Source organism: Gymnoscopelus microlampas (genome assembly GCF_963454915.1).
Source record: "Gymnoscopelus microlampas genome assembly, chromosome: 20".
NCBI lineage: Eukaryota > Metazoa > Chordata > Actinopteri > Myctophiformes > Myctophidae > Gymnoscopelus > Gymnoscopelus microlampas.
Window position 1 is genome coordinate 26,719,276 of NC_139957.1, and position 13,856 is coordinate 26,733,131.

The 13,856-nt window shown below is 40.8% G+C and overlaps 2 protein-coding genes across 2 annotated transcripts; one reads left to right on the top strand and one right to left on the bottom strand.

Moving 5' to 3' along the window:
* Positions 1-1,200: 1,200 nt before the first annotated feature.
* On the top strand, positions 1,201-4,966 carry tmem234 (transmembrane protein 234). The gene is made up of 5 exons (XM_084044997.1): positions 1,201-1,356; positions 2,184-2,335; positions 2,623-2,689; positions 3,031-3,123; positions 3,378-4,966. The coding sequence occupies exons 1-5, from the start codon at positions 1,344-1,346 to the stop codon at positions 3,497-3,499; spliced, it is 447 nt and encodes a 148-aa protein (XP_083901123.1). The 5' UTR covers positions 1,201-1,343; the 3' UTR covers positions 3,500-4,966.
* Positions 4,967-4,993: 27 nt separating this feature from the next.
* Positions 4,994-13,249, bottom strand: dcdc2b (doublecortin domain containing 2B). Its single transcript, XM_084044996.1, has 18 exons — positions 13,112-13,249; positions 12,484-12,823; positions 11,722-11,773; positions 9,494-9,564; positions 9,096-9,227; positions 8,778-8,912; positions 8,573-8,612; positions 8,165-8,230; positions 7,814-7,997; positions 7,420-7,529; positions 7,237-7,305; positions 6,885-6,998; positions 6,607-6,717; positions 6,169-6,282; positions 5,988-6,053; positions 5,771-5,866; positions 5,438-5,578; positions 4,994-5,341 (listed from the first exon to the last, which is right to left on the bottom strand). Exons 2-18 carry the CDS (start codon positions 12,780-12,782, stop codon positions 5,237-5,239), a joined length of 1,905 nt encoding a protein of 634 aa, XP_083901122.1. The 5' UTR covers positions 12,783-12,823; positions 13,112-13,249; the 3' UTR covers positions 4,994-5,236.
* Between the last annotated feature and the right edge of the window lie 607 nt (positions 13,250-13,856).

Below are 13,856 nucleotides of genomic sequence, written 5' to 3' on the forward strand. Positions count from 1 at the left end.
TTTGGTACTTTAAGTACATTGTGATGCCAACACTTTTTTCTCTTTTACTCAAGTACATTTTGAATACGGGACTTCTACTTGTACCAGAGTATATCTACATTGCAGTATTGACGCTTTTACTCAAGTAAAACATGTGAGTAGGCAGTAGGCTACATCTTCCATCACTGTCTGGTAGTTACTTGAACTCAGTTGAGTGCACTGCATGGGCTGCACTGTGATACATTGTTGAAACAAACAACGATGTATTGCGACCTCTACTGGTATCCTCTATTCCTACAACTTATTAAATACAAATTATTATTATAAGCGACTTTGGGCTTTGTGTTGCAGCCAATTTGATGTATTTTAATATTTGTGACGGTGCTGTGATTCTATACTGAATTGACCTGGGCATAGGCGGGGACTTAGCCAATTTCAGGGTCCAGCCCATGGGGATGTCACAGGTGCACAGCATTAGGGATTGGGAATCACCAGAGGAAAGGAAAGCCACACAGTTTTTCAACCGTGCTTGTTTTCGTTTGTTTTCAGTTTGTTTTTAGTTATTTTCTGTTTATTTCTTTATTCACAGTTAGTTGTTTAGTTACAGTTAAACACCCGGCTTTTGTTTTGCTGTCATATCCTGCAATCCAAAATAAACATCTTAAATGCACTCAAGAAAGGACCTGATTTACTGTCAACACAACACCACGCGTCTGGAAAAGCTTCACACCATCCCTCACTGGCAATTATTTGTTGTTAGTTTGCCTCTACACTTGGTTTTCTGTAAAGTTGCTTGTAAATATTGGTTAGTTGCGGGTTGCGTTTTTTTGGGGCTTGTTTCTAAAGTGTAGTTGCTTTTTGGGCTTGTTTCCTAAATCTTGTTTAAACCCAGTGGTTCTTAAACATTTTCATGACAAGTACCCCCAGATTACTTGTCCGCAGACCCCCCCCCCATCTGAAAATGCCCCCCATATAAGATTTATAATATGTTGTTAAAATGTCTCTTCTAGATTTTTGGTTTTCCTTTTTGAAAATAGCAGATCTGCTACAGTAGATCGGTTGCTTGTTTCTCTCGCTAAATCTGGCAACGCTGCAAAGGGGCTGCATTCAGGATGGCTACAATGTTGCAAATCATGCCGTCATCTTTTATCGCTTCGTCAATTATTTTACTGTTTTAAGCATTATAACTGTTAATGGACCTCTAGGCCAAATTATTCACAAAATAATTGATGTAGTCTCTGCTGACTAATTTATAATTTGATAGCGCAGCTTTGAATCTGTTCTTGAGAGATTAGTCCAAATATATCAAGAACATTATTAGACTTGAATGCAACTTCGCGTGCGCATTCACATTGATTGAAGCAATGGTTTCTGTTGGTAAGTAAGCAATGCTGCATTTTACATTTGTTATGTTTTTCCAAAGACCTTCTTTCCATTTTCACGACTGAAATACATGTATTTCTATTAACATGAAGAATATTCTTCAAAATATTCTTTAGTGTCATGCTATACAAAAAAAGGGGAAATATATCGCGGAGCTTGTTTCTTGATTTGTTTACGGAAGTAGATTGATACATGTTACTCTCCAATACGCGACGGTCGTGGATGGACTTCAACCTGGTGTTTGCACTTTTTTCATTTACGGTCCGAACGTTCATTCATATCTCAAATATAAAGTACTTACCCGTGGCCATGGATGTTACAATTCTGCACGGGCCCTCAGAAGTACCCGTATCTTCGGTATTATTCAATAAAAAGCATTTTAATCCGATCGGTGGCTATATTATTTCTCATAGTTAAAATGTATCAGAGTGCAATACACCTACCAACCGATAGGGTTGCGTAGTTGAAAGCATAATAAGAAAGAACTGAGAAAATGGCCATAGTTCAGATTAAAATGCTTTTTATTGAACAATACGGAAGATACGGGTAATTCTGAGGGCCAGTACAGAATTGTAACATCCGTGGCCATGGGGTAAGCACTTTATATTTGAAATCTAAACATTAATGTACGTAACGGACCGTAAATGGAGAACGTGCAAACATCAGGTTGAAGTTCATCAAGGCTACCTCCCATAGAGCTATAGAATATTATCGCCCTCCCCTACATAACTTTTACACAATTTTCAAGAAACGCGACCATTTTAAACAAGCCACACATCGTGTTGGTTCTGCACAGTATTTAATCCTAACGTGTGTTTCAGTGGAGGTGTTGTGTCTGGTGCTGGTTGCTGTGCTGTGGGGCTGCACTAATCCTTTCCTCAAGAGAGGAACTGAGGGGGTAGAGAATGTGAAAAGAACCAATGTGGTGTCACAGCTACTGGCTGAAGTCAAGTTTCTTTTTCTCAATCTGAAGGTAAATTATCTAATACTATAGCTAGTTAGCTACGTTTGGAAATTGATTAATTGAATAGAAGTTCGATTCCAATAGAAATTATATATATATATATATATATATGTATATGTATATGTGTGTGTGTGTGTGTGTGTGTGTGTGTGTGTGCGCGCGCGCGCGCGCGCACACACACACACACACACACACACACACACACACAGTATATATATTGTATTCACACACACACAGTTGTTTCATGATGACATGTATAATGCTTACTTATTGTTTGATTTGCTTAATTTGTCCAGTACCTGGTCCCATTCCTGTTGAACCAAAGTGGCTCATTGGTGTACTATTTAACTCTTGCTACCACAGGTGAGATGATATCTTCCTTGAGTTCCTTCAACGCATTAGCCTGGTAAACCCTCCCTCCGGAAATCTCATTTCCATCAAATGGAAATGAGATTTCCGGAGGGAGGGTTTACCAGGCTATCAACGCATAGCAGCTCTCTAATTATCTAATGCTGCAGATTTTGTAGTCTATTAATCGGTCTGCAGCACAGATGTGACTGTCTGGTTGTGTGAATGCTCAAACATTTACAAAAATGATAATTAAAAACAATTGATAATGAACAACCTCTGCCATAGAGTGGTAGAATGTATAAAGTGTTTTAACATTTCTTCTTGCATCTCCTCTCTTAACTCCATTCTTTCAGATTTATCCCTAGCTGTCCCTGTGACCAACTCACTCACCTTCCTCTTCACCCTACTCACTGGCAAGCTGCTTGGTGAAGAGTTTGGAGGCAGACGTAAGTTCCCCTCACGGCGCCTCACGTTCTTTCACGGCCAGGTTGGCTCGGCTGTAGGAGTATTGTAAAGAACAGTAATGTTAGACAAAAGGTGCAAAAGAGTGGCAAAGCATCGGTAGGTCCACATAGCAGTAGGTGTACAGTACATGTACAATTTGTAAGAATGATAGCAATTCTAGGACCTAATCATTTTGTTTGGGGTTTTTACTTTTCTCATCTTTCCACATTCACACCACCACCATTCCTCTCTGTAGGAGCTGTTGGGGGAATGTTCCTCACCATGACTGGCATCACGCTGTGTGTGATCAGCTCCATCAATGGCAAAGATGCCTTAACTCAGCAGCACTTCACCCAGTCCACCAAGCCTGCGCTGTAAGATCCTGACTGTTCATTTAACTGAGTTTACAAATTGAACCAGAAGAACCCATAAAGGGGTCAATTTTGGTTGAGTTGCTATGAATTCACCTAGACCTCCTCACTTGACGAGATTGTGGAGAACCAGAGACTGGAAGCAAGGACCGGAATTGAGAATTTACATTCAGTCAGTGGCACCACCGTATGGCAAAGTTCTTGGTGGGAGAACGATGCCTGAAATGAACTCGTGTGAGCTCAACAAACCTAAGACCCGGGAGCTGATAGGCTAAAACTAAAGGAAACAGAGTTCACACAGGGTTCACTTGAGAGATTTATAGTCCTTGTATAGAAACCCCTGATAGTTAACTACTGCTCCCCTCACCATGTTACTGCAATTCATACAAACACTATGGAAACCACATACAAATGCTTTTCGGGTTACACATGGACCAATTGAATTGCGCTTCTCAGTTTTACGGGGCGTTTTTACTGTCGGTGTCTATCACATGTGGTGCGTGTGGGGAAAAGCAAAGGTTATGGCAGAAACATTGGGTCTATAGTGGTGGCATCTATCATGTGTTATCAATAAAACAATGAAGTTAAGAGAATGCACATTTTTGTGTGTGCATCTGACATTTCAGCTTGCTGGGAAAGATATAACTGGAATGAGAACAAAATGTTTTCTTCACTGCAAAAATTGGCCGAAAATAGCTGGCCTACAAGCTCAACGCGTTGTGACTGTTGTGTGACGAAGTATGAATTGGGCTCAAAAGTACATATTGTCAAGCAATACTGTGCATACCGTTTTGTTCTTGGTGAGGGAACAGTAATGCTCATATGTTTACATAGTTTCAACAGTATCATTGCTGTAATTATTGCCTTCCTCAAAACCTGTTTGTAGATGTTTCATTATTTATTTTGAAAAAAATGCAAGAATATATTTTTTATTGTCATTTTATTGAACAAATATTGAATTGTTACAAGATACAGTGAAGATGACACTGTTATTGTGATAAGATGTCAGCTTGCAATGTAGCTAAATTGCTTAATAAAAACCTTGTTGTAACAGATTTTTAGCTAGTTTGTTCTCAATGACTCGTTGATCCAAAACAAAATGTTTTTCGTCCAGAATGTCACAAAATAGATTTCCTATTCTATACATAATGTTGCATCAATGAAAGTTCAAGGGACAATATCCATGGTGGTACAGGTATCCCTGAAAAACAATGTTTGAGCAAGTTCATATTTTGGACTCTTGTCTACAGTTTTTGAAAAGAAACGGCAACACAGATTAACTTAAAAGTTGTCATTCTGCTTTTTAACATAGTTTAAATAGGACTCGTTTTAATTTCACATTTATTTGGCCCCATATAGGTCAACACAGACATAATATTTAACAACGATGGCTTGGCTATTTGGTACCAAGACTTTGTGGCCATAGTTCATCAGTTGATGTTTAGTCAAGTGGTTTTCAAAGAGAGGGGGGGGGGGGGGGGGCACTTGGAAAGGAGAGAAACAAAAGTCAAGAAAAATAATCTTTAAAAACATATACATTGTTATTTGAATCCGAATTCAATTCATAAGATTGTTGTGCCAGTTTAACCACTTTCAACCTGGCATCCCTTTCTGGGCATGTCACTATTGTCAAATGAGCAAAATATTTCAAAAGTAGATCTACAAGCTCACAACACATAGCAGTGTGATATTTTGTGAGCTTGTAGATTTTTTTGTTTTTAAGCCATATCGCAGTAGACATAGGTTATTGCATCGACGGATCTTTGATGAAGCCTTCTCTGTCCTCAGCTATCAGTCCTCCATGATTGGACTGTTCCATTATATTTGATGGGGGAGGCTGCGGAGAGCTCTGCTGGAGTGAACCATTAAACAGGGTAAGAACAAAAGCGAATGCGTGACAGATAAGATAAGACATGGCTTGGTGATGTTGAGAATTTCAGCGTACCCCCTTAGAATTTGAGGATTTTAAATTTGATCTGTCTTCAAACTCCCTATTTTTTCCATGGATCGATCCGCTGTCTCTGGAACTGTTAGATGAGGAGGATGAAGTCCTTGTTTTTGAAGAGGTCAGCTTCAGCTCAGGTACCTTGAATACAGATGAGAGCAGAGACAGAATTAATTACTGTCTTTAGTTGCTGTCAATATAAGCGCCAGTACACAGTAAATCCAGAGTGTTCTTAACTCAGAGAGTGGAAATTTTACCCTTACGGGTCTGACAGTAGAAAATGGACGCACTGTGTATTAATTCAATATCGTCTGCAAAAGATGCTTAATTCACCTCAGCCCTGGCAAAATCTTCCTCTGTCATCGCAGATGTATTATGATTTTCCGTAGCGGATTGTTGTTCATTGCCTTCGTGTTTGGATAGCTGTACCTTGGATATGAAAAGAAAACATTTATTATTTCCTAAAACCAAACAGTGAAAAATAATTGAACATACTATCATCTGCCAGGAGAAATGAGCTGGGCGCACGCACGCACGCGCACACACACACCTGGTTTCCGCTGTATAAGGGTTGGTGATCATTCTCATTGCACACTTCACTCTTCATCATCTCTGCCTGTCTCACAAAAAAGAAGATAATTCCAACTAGATGAACAATTTGTACATGTACCATACATGATGTTGTTAACCATCAGTAAATAGTTGTATCCAGAATATGAATGGATGAATACCTGTGATGTTTCAGTATCACTCTCAATTTCAGGTCTGCCTGGATCTCTTTTCTGGACTGATCTATTGCTGCTGACAGGTGAGCCTGCTGGAGTCTTTGCCTTTATGTTTTGCTGCTATCCACGTGCAAAACAACAACAAACACACAACTTGTATGACTACACCTTGGCAAGAGCACACTATAGTTTTGTCATATAATCTTTGTACCAATAATCATGATTTTGGTTTTCAAAAAATAGCATCTTGACAGGGTATATAACTCCCACAAAATATACTGCTCAAGAAAATAAAGGGAACACTTTGATCCCTTAATTCTTTTGAGTTTTTTCATGAACTGTGTACATACTGCTAACGAAAAAACTCAAAAGAATTAAGGGATCAAAGCGTTCCCTTTATTTTTTTGAGCAGTAGTTGTATCCAGTACATGAATGCATGAATACCTGTGATGTTTCAGTATCAGTCTCAATTTCATGTCTGCCTGGATCTCTTTTCTGGACTGATCTATTGCTGACAGGTGAGCCTGCTGGAGAACTTGCCTTTATGTTTTGCGGCTATCCACGTAAAAAACAACAACAAACATACAAATTATATGATTACTCCTTGGCAAGAGCACAACAGTTTTGTCATATAATCTTTTGGTTTGGCCAAAAATATCGTCTTGACAGGGTATATAATTCCCACACAAATAGTTGTATCCAGTACATGAGTGCATGAATACCTGTGATGTTTCAGTATCAGTCTCAATTTCAAGTCTGGCCGGATCTCTTTTCTGGACTGATCTATTGCTGCTGACAGGTGAGCCTGCTGGAGAACTTGCCTTTCTATTTTGCTGCTATCCACAACACACACACACACACACACACACACACACACACACACACACACACACACACACATTATACGAGTACCTTAGCAAGAGCACACGATAGTTTTGTCATATAATCTTTGCACCAATCATTCTGATAATCATGATTATGGGTTTCTAAAAATAACATCTTGGCAGGGTATATAACTCCCACACTTAACCTAATTGTGAATGAAAACAAAAATAACTATTATGCCATGTGCACCTGTTCAGTGTTCTGCAGCAGGCCATCCCTTTGAGTTACTTCCTCATCTTCCACTATTTCTGCCACTCTCTTCATATGGAGAGGAAGGAGAAGAAAAACAGATGAATCGTTTGTCATTTTTAATCAAGCTACATGCCACATGACATAAAAGGTTTCTCAGACGAGAGACGCTTGTGAGTGTACCTGATCAAGAGGGAGTTCTGTCGCTGTGTTGTCATCCTCTTGTATCTCCTCAGCCCCTCGTACCTCCTCTCTCCTCCGCTGCACTTTCCTTTTAAACACGCTTGGCTGGGCTATAATGAACAGCAAACAAGTTACTGCTGCTGCACACGTGCTGCACATATAAATTGGTCAACACACTAAAAATTAACACAAAGACAGATGATTGTTTACCTTATTTCATTCATTACTACACATATTTTACTGTGTATATCTCGTATAAAATAGTAATACAAGATTAAAGAAAAGACAATATACATACATGCTGTATCTTATGTTGTTGCCCGATCTTGCATGATACAAGTATGGCTTGCGTGTGTTTGTGCATGCATGGGTGTGTTCAGGCCAGGGTCCTAACCTGGTCCGTTGCTGATTGGCAGTCTGGGTTGGTAGTCTTGGTTCTTGCGGACCCTGACGGGCCTGGCGTAGAACACAGACGTCTCCTCCCCATGACCCCTTCTTCCGGTCCTTCTTTGAACGGCCTGTTGTGAGGCCACCTGCGTAGCCTCATCTCCTGTGGACCTCACCCTCCTCCCATCTGACTGTGAAGTTCAAGAATTAAAAGTCACATTCATACGCAGCCAACATCACATAGAACTATATGGCTCCCAGCTGTCTCATTGTAAGAGCACTGTCTTGGATCAGAATGTCCGGCAATACTCACCATCAGATAAGTAATTGATTGAAAAGGTAGTATCAATATCATTACCTCTGGTGATTCCAAAAGGGCCGAGTCACTGTATCTGTCTTCGGGGCCACTTCCTTCTTTCCTGCTCTGAGAGGGAAAACATATTTATTTAAAATATTTATTTTTTATAAAAAAATAGAAAAAACATCATTTTTTAAAAAACATGGCCACCTCACGCATTAGAAGGACAATCGCCAGAACCAAGGTTTTCAATGAATCCACAGTGCGTTTGTCTGATAAAATGAATATCAAATTCTAAATACTGAGTAAAGCAACTTAAAAACTGTCTGGGGTGCTCAGAAAAGCCTAAGTAGACGTTAAAATGACCCCAAACATGTTTGAAAGTGATATAGCCCTTTAACAGTACAGTACAGAACTGGAAGTGAGTTATGAAAAGCATAAAAAAACTGGGGGGGAAATCCAATTTACCTCTGGTCTCCTTGAAAAATGTTTGCTTCCTGGGTAATGTCTAGAAAACAAATTAACACAATTGCTGTAGGTTATACATTATAGTGCCTTGCCTGACAATGCCATTTTTACCCCCTCATTCCCTACCGTAAGTTAGGGAAGGTTAAATAAACCAATGTCTAAAAACAGCTAAGACAAACACCACAACCCCCCCAAATAACAATACCTCTCTGCAGCTTTAGAAATCAACAGCTCCACGTACGGAAGTTTCTTGAACCTCTCGGTTCCCACGGCAACATAGCAGTGGCCAGTTTCCAGTTCTTCTGCTGAGGAAACAGCTACTCCCTCCAGGGAGCACAACCTGACACACACACACACACACACACACACACACACACACACACACACACACACACACACACACACACACACACACACACACACACACACACACACAGATATACACACAGATATACACACAAATGTACTGTGTGTGTGTGTGTGTGTGTGTGTGTGTGTGTGTGTGTGTCTCAGTGTTACTGACCTGCGTACAGCTCCAGTCCGTAAGCTGACCTTCTCTGTGACTAGACTCAGAATCTGCTCCAGGTCCTGCTGCATGCTCCGAGGAATGATAAAACGGAAGGGCGGACACAGGAGGTCTCCATTACGGAAAACACTAAAGGGAGACAGGAAAGTGTGCTCACTGAAAATGTAATCCTATGGACTTGCAATGGTTCTCAATGTGAGTGCATTTTATGTGTGGATTCTGTGTGTGTGTGTGTGTGTGTGTGTGTGTGTGTGTGTGTGTGTGTGTGTGTGTGTGTGTGTGTGTGTGTGTGTGTGTGTGTGTGTGTGGATGTGTGTGTGGATGTCTGCGTGCGTGCGTGTGTGCGCACGTGTGTGTGTGTGTGTTTGTGTGTTGTGTGCGTGTGTGCAACTCACTGAATGATACAAGGTATAGGTATGAACTTCCTCCATTTAGCCGAGACATTTGGCCTGTGGATTAACTTTGCCTGCATTAAACATAGGTACATGAATAAGGGTTAGGGTTAGGTTAGGTTATGCTATTTCAGAAATATTATGAAATGTGAAGATGTACAGTACCCCCACTTAAAGGAGTAGCTCACCAAAGAAATGACTTATTTTCTATAAATTACACACCCCATGAAGCCTTGAATCCATGGAGATTATTTTGTTTTTGTCGCATTCCTAAGCCAATATGTTGATGATGGCTTAGGAATGTGTCAAAAACAAAAAAATGTCCATGAATTCAAGGCTTCATTGCGTGTCTACTCCTTTAATATCAACCATCAGCTGCAATTCTCTCTCACTGTCATCACTCTACAGTATCGCTTGCCAAAAATATTTTTTGTGGCAAGCAACATCGCCACACTACGGGATATACAGTAAGTTACACTTTACTGTTGCACTCATGTCAGCTCAAGTGGGGCAGCCATGGCAACGACACATCCATACATAACGTGTCTGACACAAGAGTTCATCTTGAAACGGTTACATACTTAACATTTATCCATTTGTAACTCTGAGTTCCATTTGTACACTAGTTAACACTCAGGGTTTTACTGTGTACAATAATCTGCTGTTCACACAGTATCTCCTGCTGCTTCTGACTGCAACACTGCAATAAATCAATCCAGAACAAACTAAAGACAGATAATCATGCCTCAGCATTTTGGCTTTGAAGTGTACTGGCACTGAAGGACTCATGGCGCTGCCACCGTGGGGCAGCATTGGGCTTGCCCAGACATGTGCACAGCATTGATAACACTGCATGGAGGTATGCTTTATTACACAAACACACGTGCGCATGCACACGCACACACACACACACACACACACACACACACACACACACACACACACACACACACACACACACACACACTGCATTATGGCAGGCCAATTTAACATTACTCCACAGCAACTCACAACAAGCACAGCTGACTTTTATACCGAAGCCTCTCAACACACACAATATGCTCTCCAAATGGCAGCCGCCCAAGGCACAAATAAAACAAATCACTCTCATGTTCACTGCACAGAAAAGTTACACTGATGGTAAAAGACCAGAAACACACTCCAGGCTCGACAAACATTTATTCTTATCCCTGACTGTGGTCCATCATGTGGCCATGTGTCAATGTCTTTATGAAGAATTATTTCTTTAAGCTATACTGTACTTGAAAAATGACTTCACATGTTAGTTAACATTGAATAAGCAACACATGGAGAGCTGAGTGATGCTATCTTACGCCTGTATTTTAATACAGAACAATACCCTAATTAATTGTATTGAGCATCAGGACAGGGTGGTTGGGTTCAAAGTCTGTCAAAGAACCATTTTCTCCCTTCATTCATTCATTGTGTGGCCTCTGGTATGGTTTGACAACTGAGTATTTTTATGTATTTCGTCTTGGTTCTGTTACTGCGCTTTAACCATGTATGTTGGTATAGTTAAATTGTTCAACAATAAAAAAGAGAGTTGAACTCAGAAATAAAACCGTTTATTTTTTTAACGCTTATTTTTTTCCATGCCTTCACTAAACAAGACAAAAACAACAAACGTTTTGTCTATCCAGCTAAAACGGATGAAGGGTGGATATGGACAAGTTTGTGTGAAGGCATAGAATAAAATAAGTAAACAGTTTTATTTCTGAGTGCGACTCTTCATTTTTCATTTATGTATTTTGTCTCACATCACCCAACACCAATTACTGAATGTAAATATATAATAGCCGTGACTCCTTGCTGGCTGTCAGTGAAGAGTAAGAGAATTGTCAGCACAATCATTAACCGATCATTTAAATGAATTTACATGACAGCCAGTGACATCAAAGCATACTGTAGTCGGGCAAAGTGCACATAAACCACTAATACTAACATAACAAACGGCTTTTAAGTGTCGTCAAATATGTAGGCAAATATGAAGTTGGCTCTAGAATGGAAAATCTGGATCTTACGGCTACACAAGCGATCATTTTCATATTCAACTTGGCTGCAATTCAAATGGAACAGATCAACAAGATATGAGAATTGTGGCATGGCTGCCCTCACTGAGCAATGCAGTGGCACATTCCTCATGTTTAAGTTCAGATTAATGAATCATGGACTGTCCTGTTGGACTGACTTCATTTTAACTCATAACCTACCTGAGTTACTTCACGGGCAACAGGCTGGCTCTTCAGGCCTGTGTTCAGGTAACTAAAATATAAGTGTAAATGACAACATCATCACAGCATTAAACATTTAAACCCTATAATTATTTGACCAGAGGGCTCTCTACTAGGCCCCCTCCTGTTTTCACACTACACTAAATATCTTCGCCAAAAATGTGCCGTTCTACAAGCTGACAAAGTGTCATGCTGCGACACGTTGTGAGCTTGTAGATCTGCTATTTTTGGCGAACGTTAGCCCCAGAAAAGAGATGCTAAGGTTACAATCAAGCATGCCCTGTCCCTTTTACATCAATGCTGGACATTATTCACAAACACCAAAATAGCATAAATGCTCCTGTCATTGGAATCTAGCAAATCTATAATACATTTCAATCAGTTGTAAACCGAATTATTGGTTATAAACATTATCATTAAAGCCTGACCAATGTCATATTTTTGGGTCCAATACAATCCTGATTTTGGAGAGTCCTAGCCCACCGTTTTATCGAGTTTTTGACAGATATTCTGTCAAAAAGTTTGAAAAACGTAGATTTGAGTAAAGTAAAAAAATAAAAGGCAATTACATTTTTTTTTTGAAAACCTTGGAAAATTTCTACCTATGACACGAAAATAGGGATGCCAGGTTGAAAGTGGTAAGAAATAGGGACCCATTGGCTACATAATTGCCTAATCTGATACCAGTGTTGTCAAATAATGGCCGATATATCAGTATTAGTGTCTTGCTTCTATACTCACTCCATTTTCTTGAACCTCTCATAGCCTGCAGCCGCAACATACTGGCCTCCTGTCTGGAGCTCCTGGAGGGCCCTGACCCTGTGGCCCTGTCTGGGGGTGTACAGGGTCCTGACGGCAAGCGGGGCCCCAATGCTTAGGGTCACCTCATTAAGAAAGACCTCCATACTGGCCACCTGGCGCTGGTTGACCACAAACCTGCGTCCACAGTAGAAGGGGTCTCCGTTCCTGTAAACCATCACACTCTTCACCGGGGGCAGGAGAGTGGTGGGCGCCGAGGACGTTCCACTGCTGGTAGCCATCTCTGAGCCCAGCTGTTACTCTCTGAGTCCACGACACGCTGCTACAGTAAGTATACACCAGAAGGAAACACATTGTCTGCTCGTAACCATGTCTGAGTCCACACACACACACATGCACAATGACCCACATTCTATAAATACTGTGTGTACACTTCTCTGTTCACCTGTAACTGAAGCTAAATTACTGACCACCTTCTCTCTCTCTCTCTCACACACACACACACACACACACACACACACACACACACACACACACACACAGAGCACTTTCTGATGTACTAGCTCCATTCACCCCTGGCTTAACGCACACACATTGCTCATAGACTCACCAGCCTGGCAGGGCAAACGAAGAAAACGTGGAACTGGAAGTAAAGGTGAAGATTGGAGTCCCAACTGTGTGTTGTGGTGGTCTGTCTGGACGTCCGCTCACCATGTTCTGCTCTCACACACCCCTCACACACACGCACACGCTACTCTCTGTACGGACGGACGGCTGTGAGTATTTCCTGGTTGCCATGGCAGCAGGGCCAGCAGTGACTAGCTTTGTGGGCCAGACCATCGGCAGCAGCAACCACAACAAAAGAGAGTAAGAGAAGGGGGAGAGTCCAAATGGTGTAAGCTGAATAAATAAGATAACCCATAAACATATTTGTAATTTTCTTTCCCCCAAATACATGCAGGGAGAGCCTGTGAATTTACAAATGATTTGTTTGCATTCCAGATACCATGTTAGGGTTAGGGTTAGGGTTGTTTAAAGTTCAGTGAGATGACCCTCGCTGAAACAAGGCTAATAAAAGTGGTTTAACGGTGGGAATATGGCTGAACAATTGTTATTTACATGCTAATTAGCCTCAAATGAGACTTAAGTCATTAGCAGACACCAGTATAGTGGTGTATTATATCGGCAGCATGTAGTTTTAAAGTGACATTTGAGCTTATACACAGTGTTCATTTATCTATGTGTACGAATGTAACCAAATTGACCCATTAGTTTAACACTGTATGAGGTATAAGGACACAGACTGCGTTGAGCGAGGGGCCATGGCCAGAATCTCTTTACGTAGATCCTCCTTC